This window comes from Martes martes, assembly GCF_963455335.1.
Source record: "Martes martes genome assembly, chromosome: 16".
Taxonomy (NCBI): Eukaryota; Metazoa; Chordata; class Mammalia; order Carnivora; family Mustelidae; genus Martes; species Martes martes.
In genome coordinates, this window is record NC_137904.1 from 35,659,462 (window position 1) to 35,673,382 (window position 13,921).

A 13,921-nucleotide genomic window follows, 5' to 3' on the forward strand; every position below is an offset into this window, starting at 1 on the left:
TTCTTATTTAACTAATATTTATAACCTCCCCCCTCTTCCACTCCCCATTGATTAAAAGGTGTTTCTATTACATGGGGGAAAAATCAATTACATTGACACAGACCTCTACTCGGATACGTAATAACTATGGAAACATTTCTTTATAGGGTAAATTTTTATCAAATAACGTTTACATAGTATTAAGAGTTTTGAGAAAGTGTTCATTAAAACTAGTGTATATTTCGGATCATGTTAAACTATCTCGATTATTTCTCTTAACAATCTATTGGTTAGCTGGCCTTTTCATTATCTATGCAATTTTAAAACTGACTATAGGTTAGCATCATTATTTTGGGGCAGAGAATGTTTCAATAGCCACCAAACACTAGGACACTTGTCTATATGTCAGTCATCTACAGATATCCTAAAAATGGACATAAAGTAATGTAATGGGAAAATTTACCTCTACAAAATGAAGAAGCTTTTCAGTGGATGCCTCAAAAGTTTTTCGAGCCATTTCTGATTTTCGCAATTGGCAGTCGAGTACTGTAATTCTCTTTTTTAACTCCTGAACACTTTCCTGGACAGAGGTATTAAAAAGAAGGTTTTACTCATTTCTTTGATTTTTACATCAGTGGCTCCTATTTTCAGTTTTTACTAACTGATACCAACATTACCATATTATTTATTTTCTCTCACTGTATTTATCTTCTGATCTGGGGAGACATTTAACTAATTGCATATTTAGAAGTTAAACTGCACAGGGATGCTGCAAATTTTATGAGATAAGCTGTAGATGACTTTGTTGATTCTTACAGTAAAATACATTTAAATTAAGTTTATCAGTTTTTTGTTTTGTTTTGTTTTTTACAATATGGCTTGCCAGCTGCTGACAGAAATTGCTACCAGTGTGGTACAACGAAAATTGCTGAAGATATACATATATATTTAACATAATATGTCCAATGTAAAGCTGAGCTGGCAAGGAAGTAAAGGAATCCCATGGACAGTAAAGGAATTCCATGAAGACAAACAACAACAATGCTGGGTGAACTCAGTCATTAGAGTAAGCATGCAGTGCAGCATAATTTGTTCTGAGGGTACATCGTTAGGCACAGATGGCAAATGAGAGAATTTTAATGGGTGAATTGGAAAGAAACAAACCTTATAGAAGTAAATATATGATTTTGATTTTGGTTCTGCCAAGTGGGTTAAAAAAAGTCTCCCCTGTAACTTCTAATCACAAGCCACCACTCATGAAGGTTTGAGGTCATAATCTGTATTACCCATGTATCCTGTAAATTTGTAAGCTTAAATTTTAGTTTAAAACAGTCCCAGACTGGTAGAAGCAAACACAAAACTTCCGTGGAGGGATATTTTCTAAACTCAGATCCCAAAGAATGTGTACATATAATGTGTCAAAAGATCATGACCTCAGGAGGTAAGCTACCATGAATAAAAGCCAGCTGAAGGAAATAAATTACAGACACATAAAGACAACAGATACTGTAATGATCAGATACAGACTAAAATGTTTAATGTCTTAAAAAATATGGAGGAATTTAAAACATAACAAAGGGGAAAGAAACTATAAAAATAGATCCATTGGACATAAAATAATGATTCTTAAAAATAAAAATATAATCTAAATTAAAAGATCATTTATGGGTTTAATATTCAATTAGATATAGTTGAAAAGAGAATGGGTAAACTGGAAGGCAGAGCCAAAGAAGGTTCTCATAATGCACCAGAAAAATAAAAATGGAAAATATAAAAGAAGGAGAAGAAGCAAGGAGAATATAACTAGATGAAGATCTCGCATACTCCCCATCTGAATTACACATGAGGGTTCAGAAAGAATGAAGGAGAAACTGCTCAGTATAATTTGGGGTTTTTCCAGAAATAACAAAAGACACTGTTCCTCAGACCAGGAAGCTCAGTGAATCTCAAACAACATAAATAAAAATAAATCAATACATGACTCATAGTCAAACTGCTGAATACTGAAGATAAAAAGATTTGAAAATCATCTAGAAAGAAACAACGGACTGCAAACAAATAACAGATTGACTGCTGATACCGCAATCATGGAATAAAAACACTGAAAGAAATTAAATGCCAACTTACTTTAAATGTAGCAAAAATGTATTTCAAGAGCAAGAGTTCAATAAAGATGTTTTCAGACCAACAAAACTGAAGAGAATTTGTTACCAATAGATCCTCATTAAACACATTTCTAAAACATGTATTTCAGGAAGGGAATAATTTTAGCAATAAGGTCTGAGATGCAAAAAAGAATGCTGAACATAAAAAATGGTAATCATGGGCATCTATTTAAATAAAGGTTGACGACTCAAAATGAACTGTAATAGTGTCTAATTTATGGTGTTAAAAGTCAAGAAAGAACTAAAATGCTGACAAAAATAGAAATTAAGTAGGAAGGGATGCTAGGATTTATGTTTTAAAGTGCTCATAATATTTAGAAAAAGGTGAAAGCTAGTGATTAGTTTTATAGTTTGCGTTAACACAGAATGTTAAAATTTCTAAGATAATCATTAAAACTTAGAAATGGAGTGCATACCTTCTAGCCTAGTGGAAGGAAATAAATGGGATGGGAACTGGGAAAACAGGAGAAATCTGAACCAATTAAAAAACAAACAAACAGGTAACAGATGACAACTAAAAAAATAATTAAAAAAAAACTCAGGACACATAAAATGCATAAATTAAAAGAGGGTAGAAATGAAGTCAAGTTCATTAGCAAATAAAAGAGTATAAATGGAAAGATTTTTTTTTTTTAAGATTTTTTTTTTTTCTTAGGGAGAGAGATCACAAGCAGGCAAAGAGGCAGGCAGAGAGAGAGGAGATGCAGGCTCCCCGCCGAGCAGAGAACCTGATGTGGGGCTCGATCCCAGGACCCCGGGATCATGACCTGAGCCGAAGGCAGAGGCTTTAACCCACTGAGCCACCCAGGCGCCCCTGGAAAGATTTTTTTAACTAAAGGTCAAAAATTAGTAAGATGAGGAAAAAATTCAGATATATGTTGTTTTCCACACACACACAATTGAAACATAAGGACACTGCAAAATTAGAAGTAAAAGAAAGGAAAACACATACAGGTAAATACCAAAAGAAAGCTGCTGTAACTATTTTAATATCAATCAAAAATAAATATTAGGGGGGAAAAAGATTGCTAAATTGAAGAGTCACAACATTCCATAAAGGATGATAATGTAATTCTAAGCTTGTCTGTTGCTAAAAATATTACTTCAAAATATATAAATTTTTAAAAAAACGGAGATTTTAATGCATTTCTCTGACAAGGAAATTAAAATGATTAGAGAAGAACTGAACTCCACAGTTAATGACCCTGATCTAGTAGACTATAGAAAATGATACATCAAAAAACTGCAGAATTCCTTTCAAGCTCACTTTGAAATGTGTGAACACTGGTCACATAGTAAACTGTGAAGCAGCCATCAACAAATTTTAGAGTTAGTACGCTATAGACTAGATTCTCTGGTCACAATGCAATTAACCTTTCTGTGCCTCACTGGTGTTTATTAATAAAGACTCAATCATAAATATGTAAATTTTCCCCAATTAATCTATATATTTAATGCACTTTCAGTAAAAGTTCCAATAGTTTATTTTTTTTCCCTTTGAATTTATAAGCCAAGTCTAAAATACATGTAAGAGATCAAAGGGTCATGTAGCCAACATACTTTTATTTATTTATTTATTTATTTTTAAAGATTTTATTTATTTATTTGACAGAGATTACAAGTAGGCAGAGAGGCAGGCAGAGACAGAGAGAGGGGTAAAGAGGCTCCCTGCCAAGTAGAGAGCCCAATGCGGGGCTCGATCCCAGAACCCTGGGATCATGACCGGAGCGGAAGGCAGAGAGGCTTTAACCCACTGAGCCACCCAGGCACCGGGCCAACATACTTTTAAAGAAAAAGAACTAGATAGGGTGATCAGATAATCAAGACTTACTATAAAAGATATTGTAACCAACACAGTGGATTATTGGCACAATAACATACAAATAAACCAATGAAAGACAACAAAGGGTCCTCAGTAAGATAGACACACATGAAATCTTGATATGGGACAGAGCTGATTTGCAGATCAATCAGGAAACAAGAGACTTGAATAAATGGTGCTGGGATAGTTCATTCTTTTAGAATCAAGTCAGAATAAAATGGATCCCCACCCACACATAATGCCACAAAACTAATGGCAGAAGGATCAAAGCTTTAAAACTTTTATTTTTTAAAATATTTTCTTTATTTATCTGAGAGAGAGAGAGACAGAGAGAGCATGTGCATGAGTGGGGGACTGGGAGGGGCAGAGGGAGGAGCAGACTCCCCACTCACTGAGCAGAGAGCTGACAAAGGGCTCAATCCTCTGACCCTGAGATCATGACCTGAGCTGAAGGCAGACACTTAACTGACTGAGCCACCCAGATGCCCCCAAAACTTTAAAACTTTGAGAGGCAAATATGAAAGGATATCTTTGGGAATGGAAGACCTTCTAAAAAGACAGGAGGGAAAGCACTGATAAGTTCAACTATATGAAAACCAATGTTTATCTTACCATTGGGGGAAAGGCAAGCCATAAATCTGAAAAAAGCCTTCAATAACATATAACTTAAAATAGGGTTAGGAACTGGAACATATATGTACAATCACTACATATTAATACAAAAAGAATAACCCAATGGAAAAAAATGGTTGAAAGTAATGAAGAGGCATTTCACAAAGAAATACAAATGCCTAACAAGTATATAAACATATGCTCAACTGGCTACCTGGGCCAGGGGGAAAAGCCCTGGTGTACAGCATCTGGGGATGTAAATACCTCTTTCCTGGCTGATTTCAAGCTACCGATCTGATAGCGCTCAATATGCCATCAAGAAGAGATGCCCACAATCGCCGACCGTGAGCCAGGGCCAGCTGGTCCCAGCACGCCAGTGGCTCCAAGTCATTAGTTATCAGGGAAATCCAAATTAAACCACAATGAGATCTCCTTATCACACCTACCCAGATTGATATAAATTACAAGGAAATGAAAACAAAGTGTCGGCAAGGGTATGGGGTGAACGGTATCTCTCATTCATTACAGGTGGCAGTAAAAATTGGTTTGAAAGCTTTTAGACGCAATTAGGCATTACCCAGTAAAGTTCATTGGTCATCGTTCAACCTAGTAGTTCCACTCGAAGATATGAACCCAAGACAAACTGTTACACATGCGGAGCACGATGTATGTACAAAAATATTTTTAGCAGCGTCGTTCATAATAATGAAAACAGAAACAATCGGACTGTTCATCAAATACAGAATGGACCAAGATAACTGGAGTATATCCATTTAAGGGAGTACAAAAATGTGATGAAAAAAAAAAAGTGATGAAAATACACGAACTGGCTATAAATTTCAAATGGATGAATTGTGAAAATAAGAGGGTGAGTGAAGAAAGCAAGTAGGAAGAATACATGTAGAACATTTCTATTTATATAAAGTTGATGAACAGGCAAGACTCAACAACATTTATTGTTAAGAGATATAAAGATACGTGGTAAAATTACCGAGAAAGTGGTTAATACTAAATCTAGAAAAGCGGTTACTTCTGAGGGTGAGGGAGGGGAATACCAACTGGGGAGGGACACTGGATCTTCAAAGGTATTGGCAATGTTTTACTTCCTAAGCTGGAGGTAAACAGAAAAAACAAAAACAAAAAAGGTCATTAAGTAAGTATAGAGATGAGATAAGGGAAAACTTACAGTGAAAAATAAAAACACTGTTACAAAGAAGAACCTGTGTCTTAAAAATGAATCTTTGAATCTGAGTTCTGTAATATCTTGGTCCATGTCTCTTAAAGCAACCCCAAATAATTAAAAAACAAAACAAAACACGATTCCTTCTCTTTCTCCACTGGCACTGAGTTTGGGAAATGTTGAGATGCTCTCAACTATCATTTTCTCTTTGGAAAATAAACAAACAGAGATGCCTGGGTGGCTCAGTCAGTCAAGCATCTGCCTTTGGCTCAGGTCATGATCCCAGGACCACATTGGTCTCCTGCTCAATGGAAAGCCTACTTCTCCCTCTGACTGCAGTTCCCCCTGCTTGTGCTCTCTCTCTCTCTCTCTGACAAATAAATAAATAAAATCTTTAAAAAAAAAAAAAAGAAAAGGAAAATAAAAGATTTTTTTTTTCAGAGGTAAATTAAGGGCTTAGCTTAGAATCCTGTTACGAGGAATGGCATGAGACCCCATTATGCTGAAAAAGAGAAAACCTGAATTAATTATATTGCCAGACAACTTAGGACAAAAATGTGTTTCAGCCAGGAGCTGGGACAGAGAATTGGAAATAATCTGTGTTTTAAAAAAAAAAAAAAGAATAAATTCATGAGAACTCTTTGAATATTACCTAGAAAGTATTTTTAAAGACTGTTGATTATCCCTCCAAAAGTACATAGTTTTATAAAACAGTACTTCTTAAATGTGTTTTTAATTTTTTTTTGGAATTTCATTAATTTAATTAAAAAATTTTTTTTAAAGTGTTCAACGATTCATTAGTTATGTATAACACCCAGTACTCATCCCAATATTGCAGCAACTTCAAGACACATCTCTAAAGGCAAGGGAAATGAAAGCAAAAATGAACTTTTGGGACTTCATCAAGATAAAAAGCTTTTGCACAGCAAAGAAACAGTACTTTTGATATTTTGATAATTCCCAGTATTTTCAGCATCATGTTAAAGTTACTCACATGAAATAAGCATGTATGTCTGATTTCAGAACATAAACACTGGGCCAAAAATAATAAATATATGTAATATTTTTGAGTATAGCTGCCTTTTCAAGTAATATGATTTTCTCTTGGCCTTGTGTATTATCAAAGAGTGACAAGAAAATCAGCTGTCTTTTGGAATTGGTTTAAATGGGCAGATGTGAGAAATGTAATAGTGACTCATAGAGCTGACCAAAGAAAATTTCAGATTTTCTCCCGTATTTTACTTTTCTAAAAGTGGTTTCATTTCCACTTGGTATATTTAAGGTATTTAACTGTTTTATATTCATATAAAGAAACATGAAGTATTCAAATTCGCTTTAAGTTTTCTTGAAAGTTTACTGGATTAGAGATATAAATACCTATTCTAAGTGAACTCGTTAAAAGTTATAAAACATAGATTTTAATTTACTTAATTTTCTATCTTGGTGAAATAAATATCTATTATAGTTTCTGAAGACCTTTCAATGAATATAGTATGTATTATGTTATAAAAAAAATCACAAACTGAAAAAATTCACATTAAAAAAAGATCAGATTGCTTTCTGAACGGCATTTGGTATTTTGCTATTGAAATTGGAGCCTATTAAATTCAAACTCAGTTTCTTTCTGTTAATTATCTTGGGCCCTGGGCAAAAATTATTTAACATTCACACTTCCTCGAGTGCTCTAATCAAAGAGAAAAACCCATCCCCAGACTCTCCTCCTCTCATCCCCACCAGGCAAATTAGCAAGTTTAGGAACAAAAGGGGAAAAAACAATGTAATCAATTAGATGTTAAATAGTTCCAGGACTTAATGCCTGGGCTGTACAATGTTGACCAATGACCCAAATCAATTTGGGGCACATGCTTTTCCAACCCCAAGCTATGCAGATAAAGGGACTCTCACAACCTTCACATGAGCTCCCCGCCCCCATCCCATCAGGACACACCATCCTATCATTGAATAATAGAAGACAAACACTGACCTAGTTTAGAAGTGCAGATGAAAAGGAAATGAAAACAGGGTACATGACAACGGCAAGGAAACCATGGTAACTAAGAGAGAGGACGGTTTTGCTTACTTTATTTTGGTCCGAATAATCAGCAAGCTGAGCCTTTAGATCTGTGATCTCGGCCTCTAACAGATGGATCACTTCTTCGTAGTCCATTTCCATCCCGTGTGCCTGGCGCTGTGCAGCCTCGGCAAGGTGGATCCGACTTCTCAGGGCTCTGGTTTCTTCAACCACAGCTTTGGCTTCCTGAGGATTTCAAAATTCAGGCCGTTGAAAAAAAAAATGCCATGTTTAAAAACAGTTTGGCAAAACAGGTGGAACAAAATCTTTTACTTCCTCTGGAAGTTATAATTCCCAAACTCAATCAATAGATACGTGCTCCTCACATCTCAATTTAAAACTTAGTATTCACCTTATTTTATTATGTAGAGCAAATGCCTGATCTTACTTTTCCTCTCTCAATTTCTTGGATAGTTTTCAGTATGGAATCCCCAACTTCACACACCTAGCATAACATTTTGGAAATAAGGGAAGTAGAAGGGTATTGGGAGAACAGAATTAAGAACAGGTTCAACAGATACAAAGAGTAGGCTTCTACAGAACTCCGGTACACGGTAGTGCTGATGCTCTAGGAAGAGTCTTGCAGCTTCAAAAATAGCTGAGAGATCTGTGGTGTTGTGGACTTCCTTGTGGTCCAAGCCCAGGATCCAAAGCTTATTTCTAGACATCAGTCTAACTGTTACACCCCGCTTATGATTTACAATGGTAAGGCCTCTGGTATCCTGTGAGTTAAGACACATGAAAATCCTTTTGAAACCTCCTTTTTCCTTACCTCCCCCAACTCCCAAGTATATAATCAGATACCCCTCACAACCCTGGGGCAGAAGCTCTTTCTGCCCACGGGTCCTGTCCCCATGCTTTAACGAAAGCACCATTTTGCAACCCTCCTCTCTCTCTCTCTCTCAAAAAAAAAAAAAAAAAAAAAAAGCCAAAAGGTGGAATTCAGTAGCAAAACATCTTGTTATTTCTATAGGGTACAATGCTCACAATTTATTAGATATATTATGTCTTAGATGATTCATGTGTCTTTTCTCATTTAACCTTTAGAATAATATCAGAGAGAGTCATTATTTTTTTTTTTTAAAGATTTTATTCATTTATTTGACAGACAGAGATCACAAGTAGGCAGAGAGGCAGGCAGAGAGAGAGGAAGGGAAGCAGGCTCCCCGCGGAGCAGAGAGCCCGATGTGGGGCTCGATCCCAGGACCCTGGGATCATGACCTGAGCCGAAGGCAGAGGCTTTAACCCACTGAGCCACCCAGGTGCCCCAGAGAGAGTCATTATTAAAAACCATTTTATACATAATTAAACAGAGGCTCAGAGAGGTTACATATCCTGTCCAAGGACACAAAGCAGTGCCAGAGTTTAAATCTAGGTCTGCCGAACTCCAACATTAGTGCTCTTTTCACCATTTTACTTTGCTACTAAATGATGAAACAAATAAAACAAAATAAAACTATATACTAGCTACACTCTCTACCTTAGGAAGAAGATGGGGTGACCAAAAATACTTGCTCCCTCAAAATGTGCTTTGGTGTTAGGTCAACGACAGTCCCCTCCCCATGGACACCAATATAATTTAGCATGGCAGTTATTATACTATAAACCATTTCTTTTCCTTTACTTGATGGAGAAATCTCATTTTTCTACAATGAAACTTTCTGCTCCAATCGCCATGGTTAATATTCAAGTATGGCTATTTTAATTTTCTTGGAGCTATTATAGGATGCCCGCTTTTGAGTCTAAATGCATTTGAAATGAAGGGAGAGTTAGAACATGGACATATTTTTAAGGGTCAATTTTTCACTCATACATTCAATAAATGTTTATTAAGTACTTGCTATGTGTCAGGTTCTGTTTCAGGTACTGAAATAGAACCTGACACATAGCAAGTACTATCAAAATAGTACTTTTTTGTCTATCAAAATAGACAAAAAGTCCTCCCTCGTGCCCTTCCCAGACTTGAATTTACATTATAGTTTGGGGAGATATACAGTAAATTAGGGATTATCAGTGAAGATCTCACTGAGATTATATGTAATCAGAGACCCGAACGAAGCATGGAGCCATGAAGGTTTCCCAAGAAGCTTTTTTTGGGGCAAAGGGAATAGTTTGTGCAAAGGCCCTGAGATGGAATTGTTTGTTGCATCTTTAGAGAAGAGTAAGGAAGCCAGTGTGGCATGAAGTTGAGAGTGGTAAGAGACAGGCAGAAGGGACTCGTAGGACACAAGGAGTGAGGGCAGGGATGAGGCTGGGGTGAAATGGCCCATCTTAAGAGGCTTTGTAGGCCATCATAAAAACTTTGGTTTTACTCAGGGTGAGATGGGAAGTTACTGGAGGGTTTGGAGCAGAGAAATGATTAGGATCTGACTTAAATTATAAGTGGATTAGTTTTGCTGTTGGGTTGAGAGAGAGCTGCAGGTGGGCCAAGGTGCAGCAGGGAGAAGGGGACAGGTATAAAAACTATGGCTTGAACAAGGGTGACAGTGTTGGAGATGGTATAATGTGGTTAGATTCTAAATGTAGTTTGAAAATACAGCTAACAGAAGACTTCGTCATCACTAACAACATTTACTTAGCAGCTAGTGCATCTAGATAATCATATTATGTGATTAAAACAAACATACAAAGGGGATGAAGGATACTTTCCTTTTCCTGGTTCCGTTCAGAACATTAAGTACGCCTTACGTAAGTGGAAGAACAGAGTAGGGCATGATAGACAAAAAGAACAATGTGAACAAAGGAAGAGAAGACAAGAAGGGATACATTTGAGAAATGGTACTAGATCGATTTTGACTGGAGTAGGTGCTTCCTGGGAGAACAATGGGGAAAAAAAAGGCTGAGGAGAGACAGGGAAAGAGCCAGGCTTTGGTAGAAATGGCATGACCGGCAAAAGGGCTTGTATCAGGTAAATCATAAGAACTTTTGAGCAGAAATTGATTTGAGATCAGAGTGCTTTAGAAAGCTAAACCTGACAGCAGGGTTCAGGACGGAGAGGTACAGCTGACCAACGGCCTCCTACACCTGATTCAAAGGGCTTGATTTTAGTCCCAGGAACAAAAGGTACAGCATGGGGAACAGAATTAATGGTATCACACCAGTGTTGCCTGGTAACAGACAGTAACTACACTTGTGGTGAGCATGGCATAACTGTAGTTGTTGAATCACTAGGCTGTACACCTGAAATGGAGGTAACATTGCGTGTCAACTATACTTAGATCAAACAACAGCAAAAAACCCAAAGAACTTGATTTCCTTATCTTTAAACCCAGTGGTCTTCTCATCAAAGGGTACTGTTAGGAAGAAATACCTGGGGAAACAGAAGAACATTTACCAAGCCACATCGTTTGGTTCAGGCCAGGTGACCACGTCACGAGTGTTACTGCTTGATTAACCCACATCAGGCTGTGGCTGTGCATACAGGATGGAAATGGATGCCAGTGCTACTTTGTATGTTTTACACAGACCAGCTCAGTGGATCCATACACTCCTGTAGGAGGCACGTCTATTCTTATACTCATTTAATAGGTGGAAAACTAAAGCACAGAAAGGTCAAGGAAGTTGCTCAGAATCACAGACCTAAAAAGTGGCTGGACTGGGATGTGAACTCAGGCAGTGCACTCTCAAAGTTCATGCTCTTGGCTACAAAGCCATACTGTCTGTTCAAATTCAGAAAATGATTAAAAAAAGAACAACAACACTCATAGATGACAATATCAGCCCAACCCTACAGGAGCTTAGGATGTGGACATGACAATACGCTAAAATATCTTCGAGGCTGCTACACCGCTCCCCATTCTCCATTCAATCAAGCTAGGAAAAAAATATACTACCGCTGAAGAGAAAGAGGAGGGGCAGAGAATTCTCCATAGCTGCAATGAATAATAACTAATTTGATGATTTGTCTCCTTCACACTCACTTCAAGCAGCTTTTATTCCTCTATAAAAACAGCACTTTTATTTTTGTTCAAAGAATGCTAGTTAATTAAATGAAGAATCTGGATGGAATTTATATAGCCACGATAGTTCACTGATGGTAATACAGTGTGAAATGCAGTTGGGTGGTAAAAGATGCAGAGGTTTTGATGCTGAATAAATTCATGCTATTTCTTTTGTCAATGTATAACTGTCAGGTTGGTAAATGTGACCCCTTAGCAAAGTTCTAGCCCAATTCCCACTGAATGGCTGTTTAAAAGATTAGTGCATTGAAATGATGACTTTTAGAGGAAGCAGTAAAAAAAAGAGATAGCAGCAGTGTGCTGTATTTAGCAAAGCAGGATCACATAAATCTATTTTTTCCTTTTCCTCCCAGGTCGTCTTCTAATAAATTACTGTAAAGCCTCCCATGCCAGTAACAATTGAGCCAGAATTTTCTGAGTACCTCGCTATGAGCCCTAAATCCCATTGGGGTAGATGCTGCAGCCAGTTCACTGAATTATTTTGTATTAGGTAGATATTAATTCAGCTTAGAAAGTTAGGAAATAAAAGAGAAACCAAGAGGCAACAGCAATCAGAAAAATCAACACAAGCATTATGTTTTTTAATACTGAGCAGAATGAGCATGGGGACTGGAAGGGAATCTTGAGTTATGAAGTCCAATCTCTGACTTGGCTTTTTTTTTGTGTGTGTGTGTGTGACACTGAGGAAATACCTCCAACTCATACTGTCTCATTGTAAAATGAGGATTTTCCACCTTACAATTTCACAATGAATCTTCGGGAAAGATCACACCAAACACTCCTTTGACAAAGGAGACAAAGGGTATTATCAACTCACACAAAGGGCAGTATAAGCTCAGACAAAAGACAATGTGCTGTGTGTTTTTCCACATACAGCATTTCTTCCCCACGAGGAACATGACATAGAAGAGAAAACATGCCTGTTAGAATGAGCTATACCTAGGTCAGAATCTTTGATCTGTGATTTTTTTTTTTTCCTGGCTGTGTAATTCTCTAATGCTCTAAGAAACTCAGTTTGTTCAGTTGTACAATGGGAAATAACAATGCCTACTTTATAGTATCAAAATAACTCTCACAGGAAGGTTAAAGAAACAATTACAGTTCTTGGTACAGTTCTGCTTTACTGCTTTTGAAAGATATACATAATCACCTATGTGATTAGAGAGTTAGACTAGACAATTTATTAAGGGCTTTCCTGAGGCAATCAATTAGTAATACCAGTTATTGAACTTTAGAGAAGTTTTTGGGAACATAATAACATAATGTGCACAGGTCTTTTTAATGTTAGCAACAATTATGTAAAACCTTCTCTTCTCTAGTTATGAGTTGTAACGGCTCCCTAAAGTAGAAGGAAAAAGCATTAACAGCAGTTGCACGTTTGTAATTAGGCTAGTACATCCATATCAGTAACCTTCAAAATTCTGTAATTTTCAAGCTAATCAGTAAATCTTTCAAAATGTCAATGGCCAACTGGAGAAAAAAAGAGACTGCAAAGAGATATATGTCTTGGTATAATGTAACTTAAGCTACCAAGCCCGAAAGAATACTTCTCTTATCAGCTTCCGACATTCACTCACTGGAGAAATCTTGTTGGTCCTGGTCCTACTACAGCTTGTGAGAAAAGATTAAGGGTTATTGCAGGAAGAAGGCTGTTGAAGGAGAAGTGTTTAAAAGCAAGTTATGTATAGGTTCCTTAACTTGTATATCAGATTTATTAAAATGTGTATACTATTTCTCCCAATGGATCATCTCAAAGTAATTTGCAGGTATTCACGAATGAATCCACAATTCATTCTGTAAGCATGGATGCACTTGGGGGAAGAAAATGAATTCATGGAAGTTTCTATGGGCCTCTGAAATGTGCTCTCTCCTCTCTCTTTCTTTGCTCTTCCTCCATGCATACATCCAGCCCACCATCCCACCTTCAAGCCTAACCACTTATTAAGCACTGTGAAGTCTTCATTTATGATGGATTTGTAGCCACTCCTTAATCTGCATTCTTGCCACCACATTACTGATTTCTGTTCTCATCACCTCAATGTTAGGTACTATGAAAAATCACATAAATGATCACCCTGCCTATTGTGTTTTTCACTCTCACGTATTTGCATGCTTCTGAAGGACCAATTTTCC

At 36.9% G+C, this 13,921-nt stretch overlaps 1 protein-coding gene across 2 annotated transcripts in view; it reads right to left on the bottom strand.

The window, feature by feature from the left end:
• STXBP4 (syntaxin binding protein 4) overlaps window positions 1-13,921 on the bottom strand; it is a 161,622-nt gene that overhangs the window by 66,003 nt on the left and 81,698 nt on the right. For both annotated transcript variants that reach the window (XM_080825320.1, XM_080825321.1), the window contains 2 exons: window positions 7,839-8,015; window positions 443-559 (listed from right to left, as the gene is read on the bottom strand). In XM_080825320.1, coding sequence (XP_080681446.1) covers window positions 443-559; window positions 7,839-8,015 — 294 coding nt within the window. The remainder of the gene's footprint in view (window positions 1-442; window positions 560-7,838; window positions 8,016-13,921) is intronic.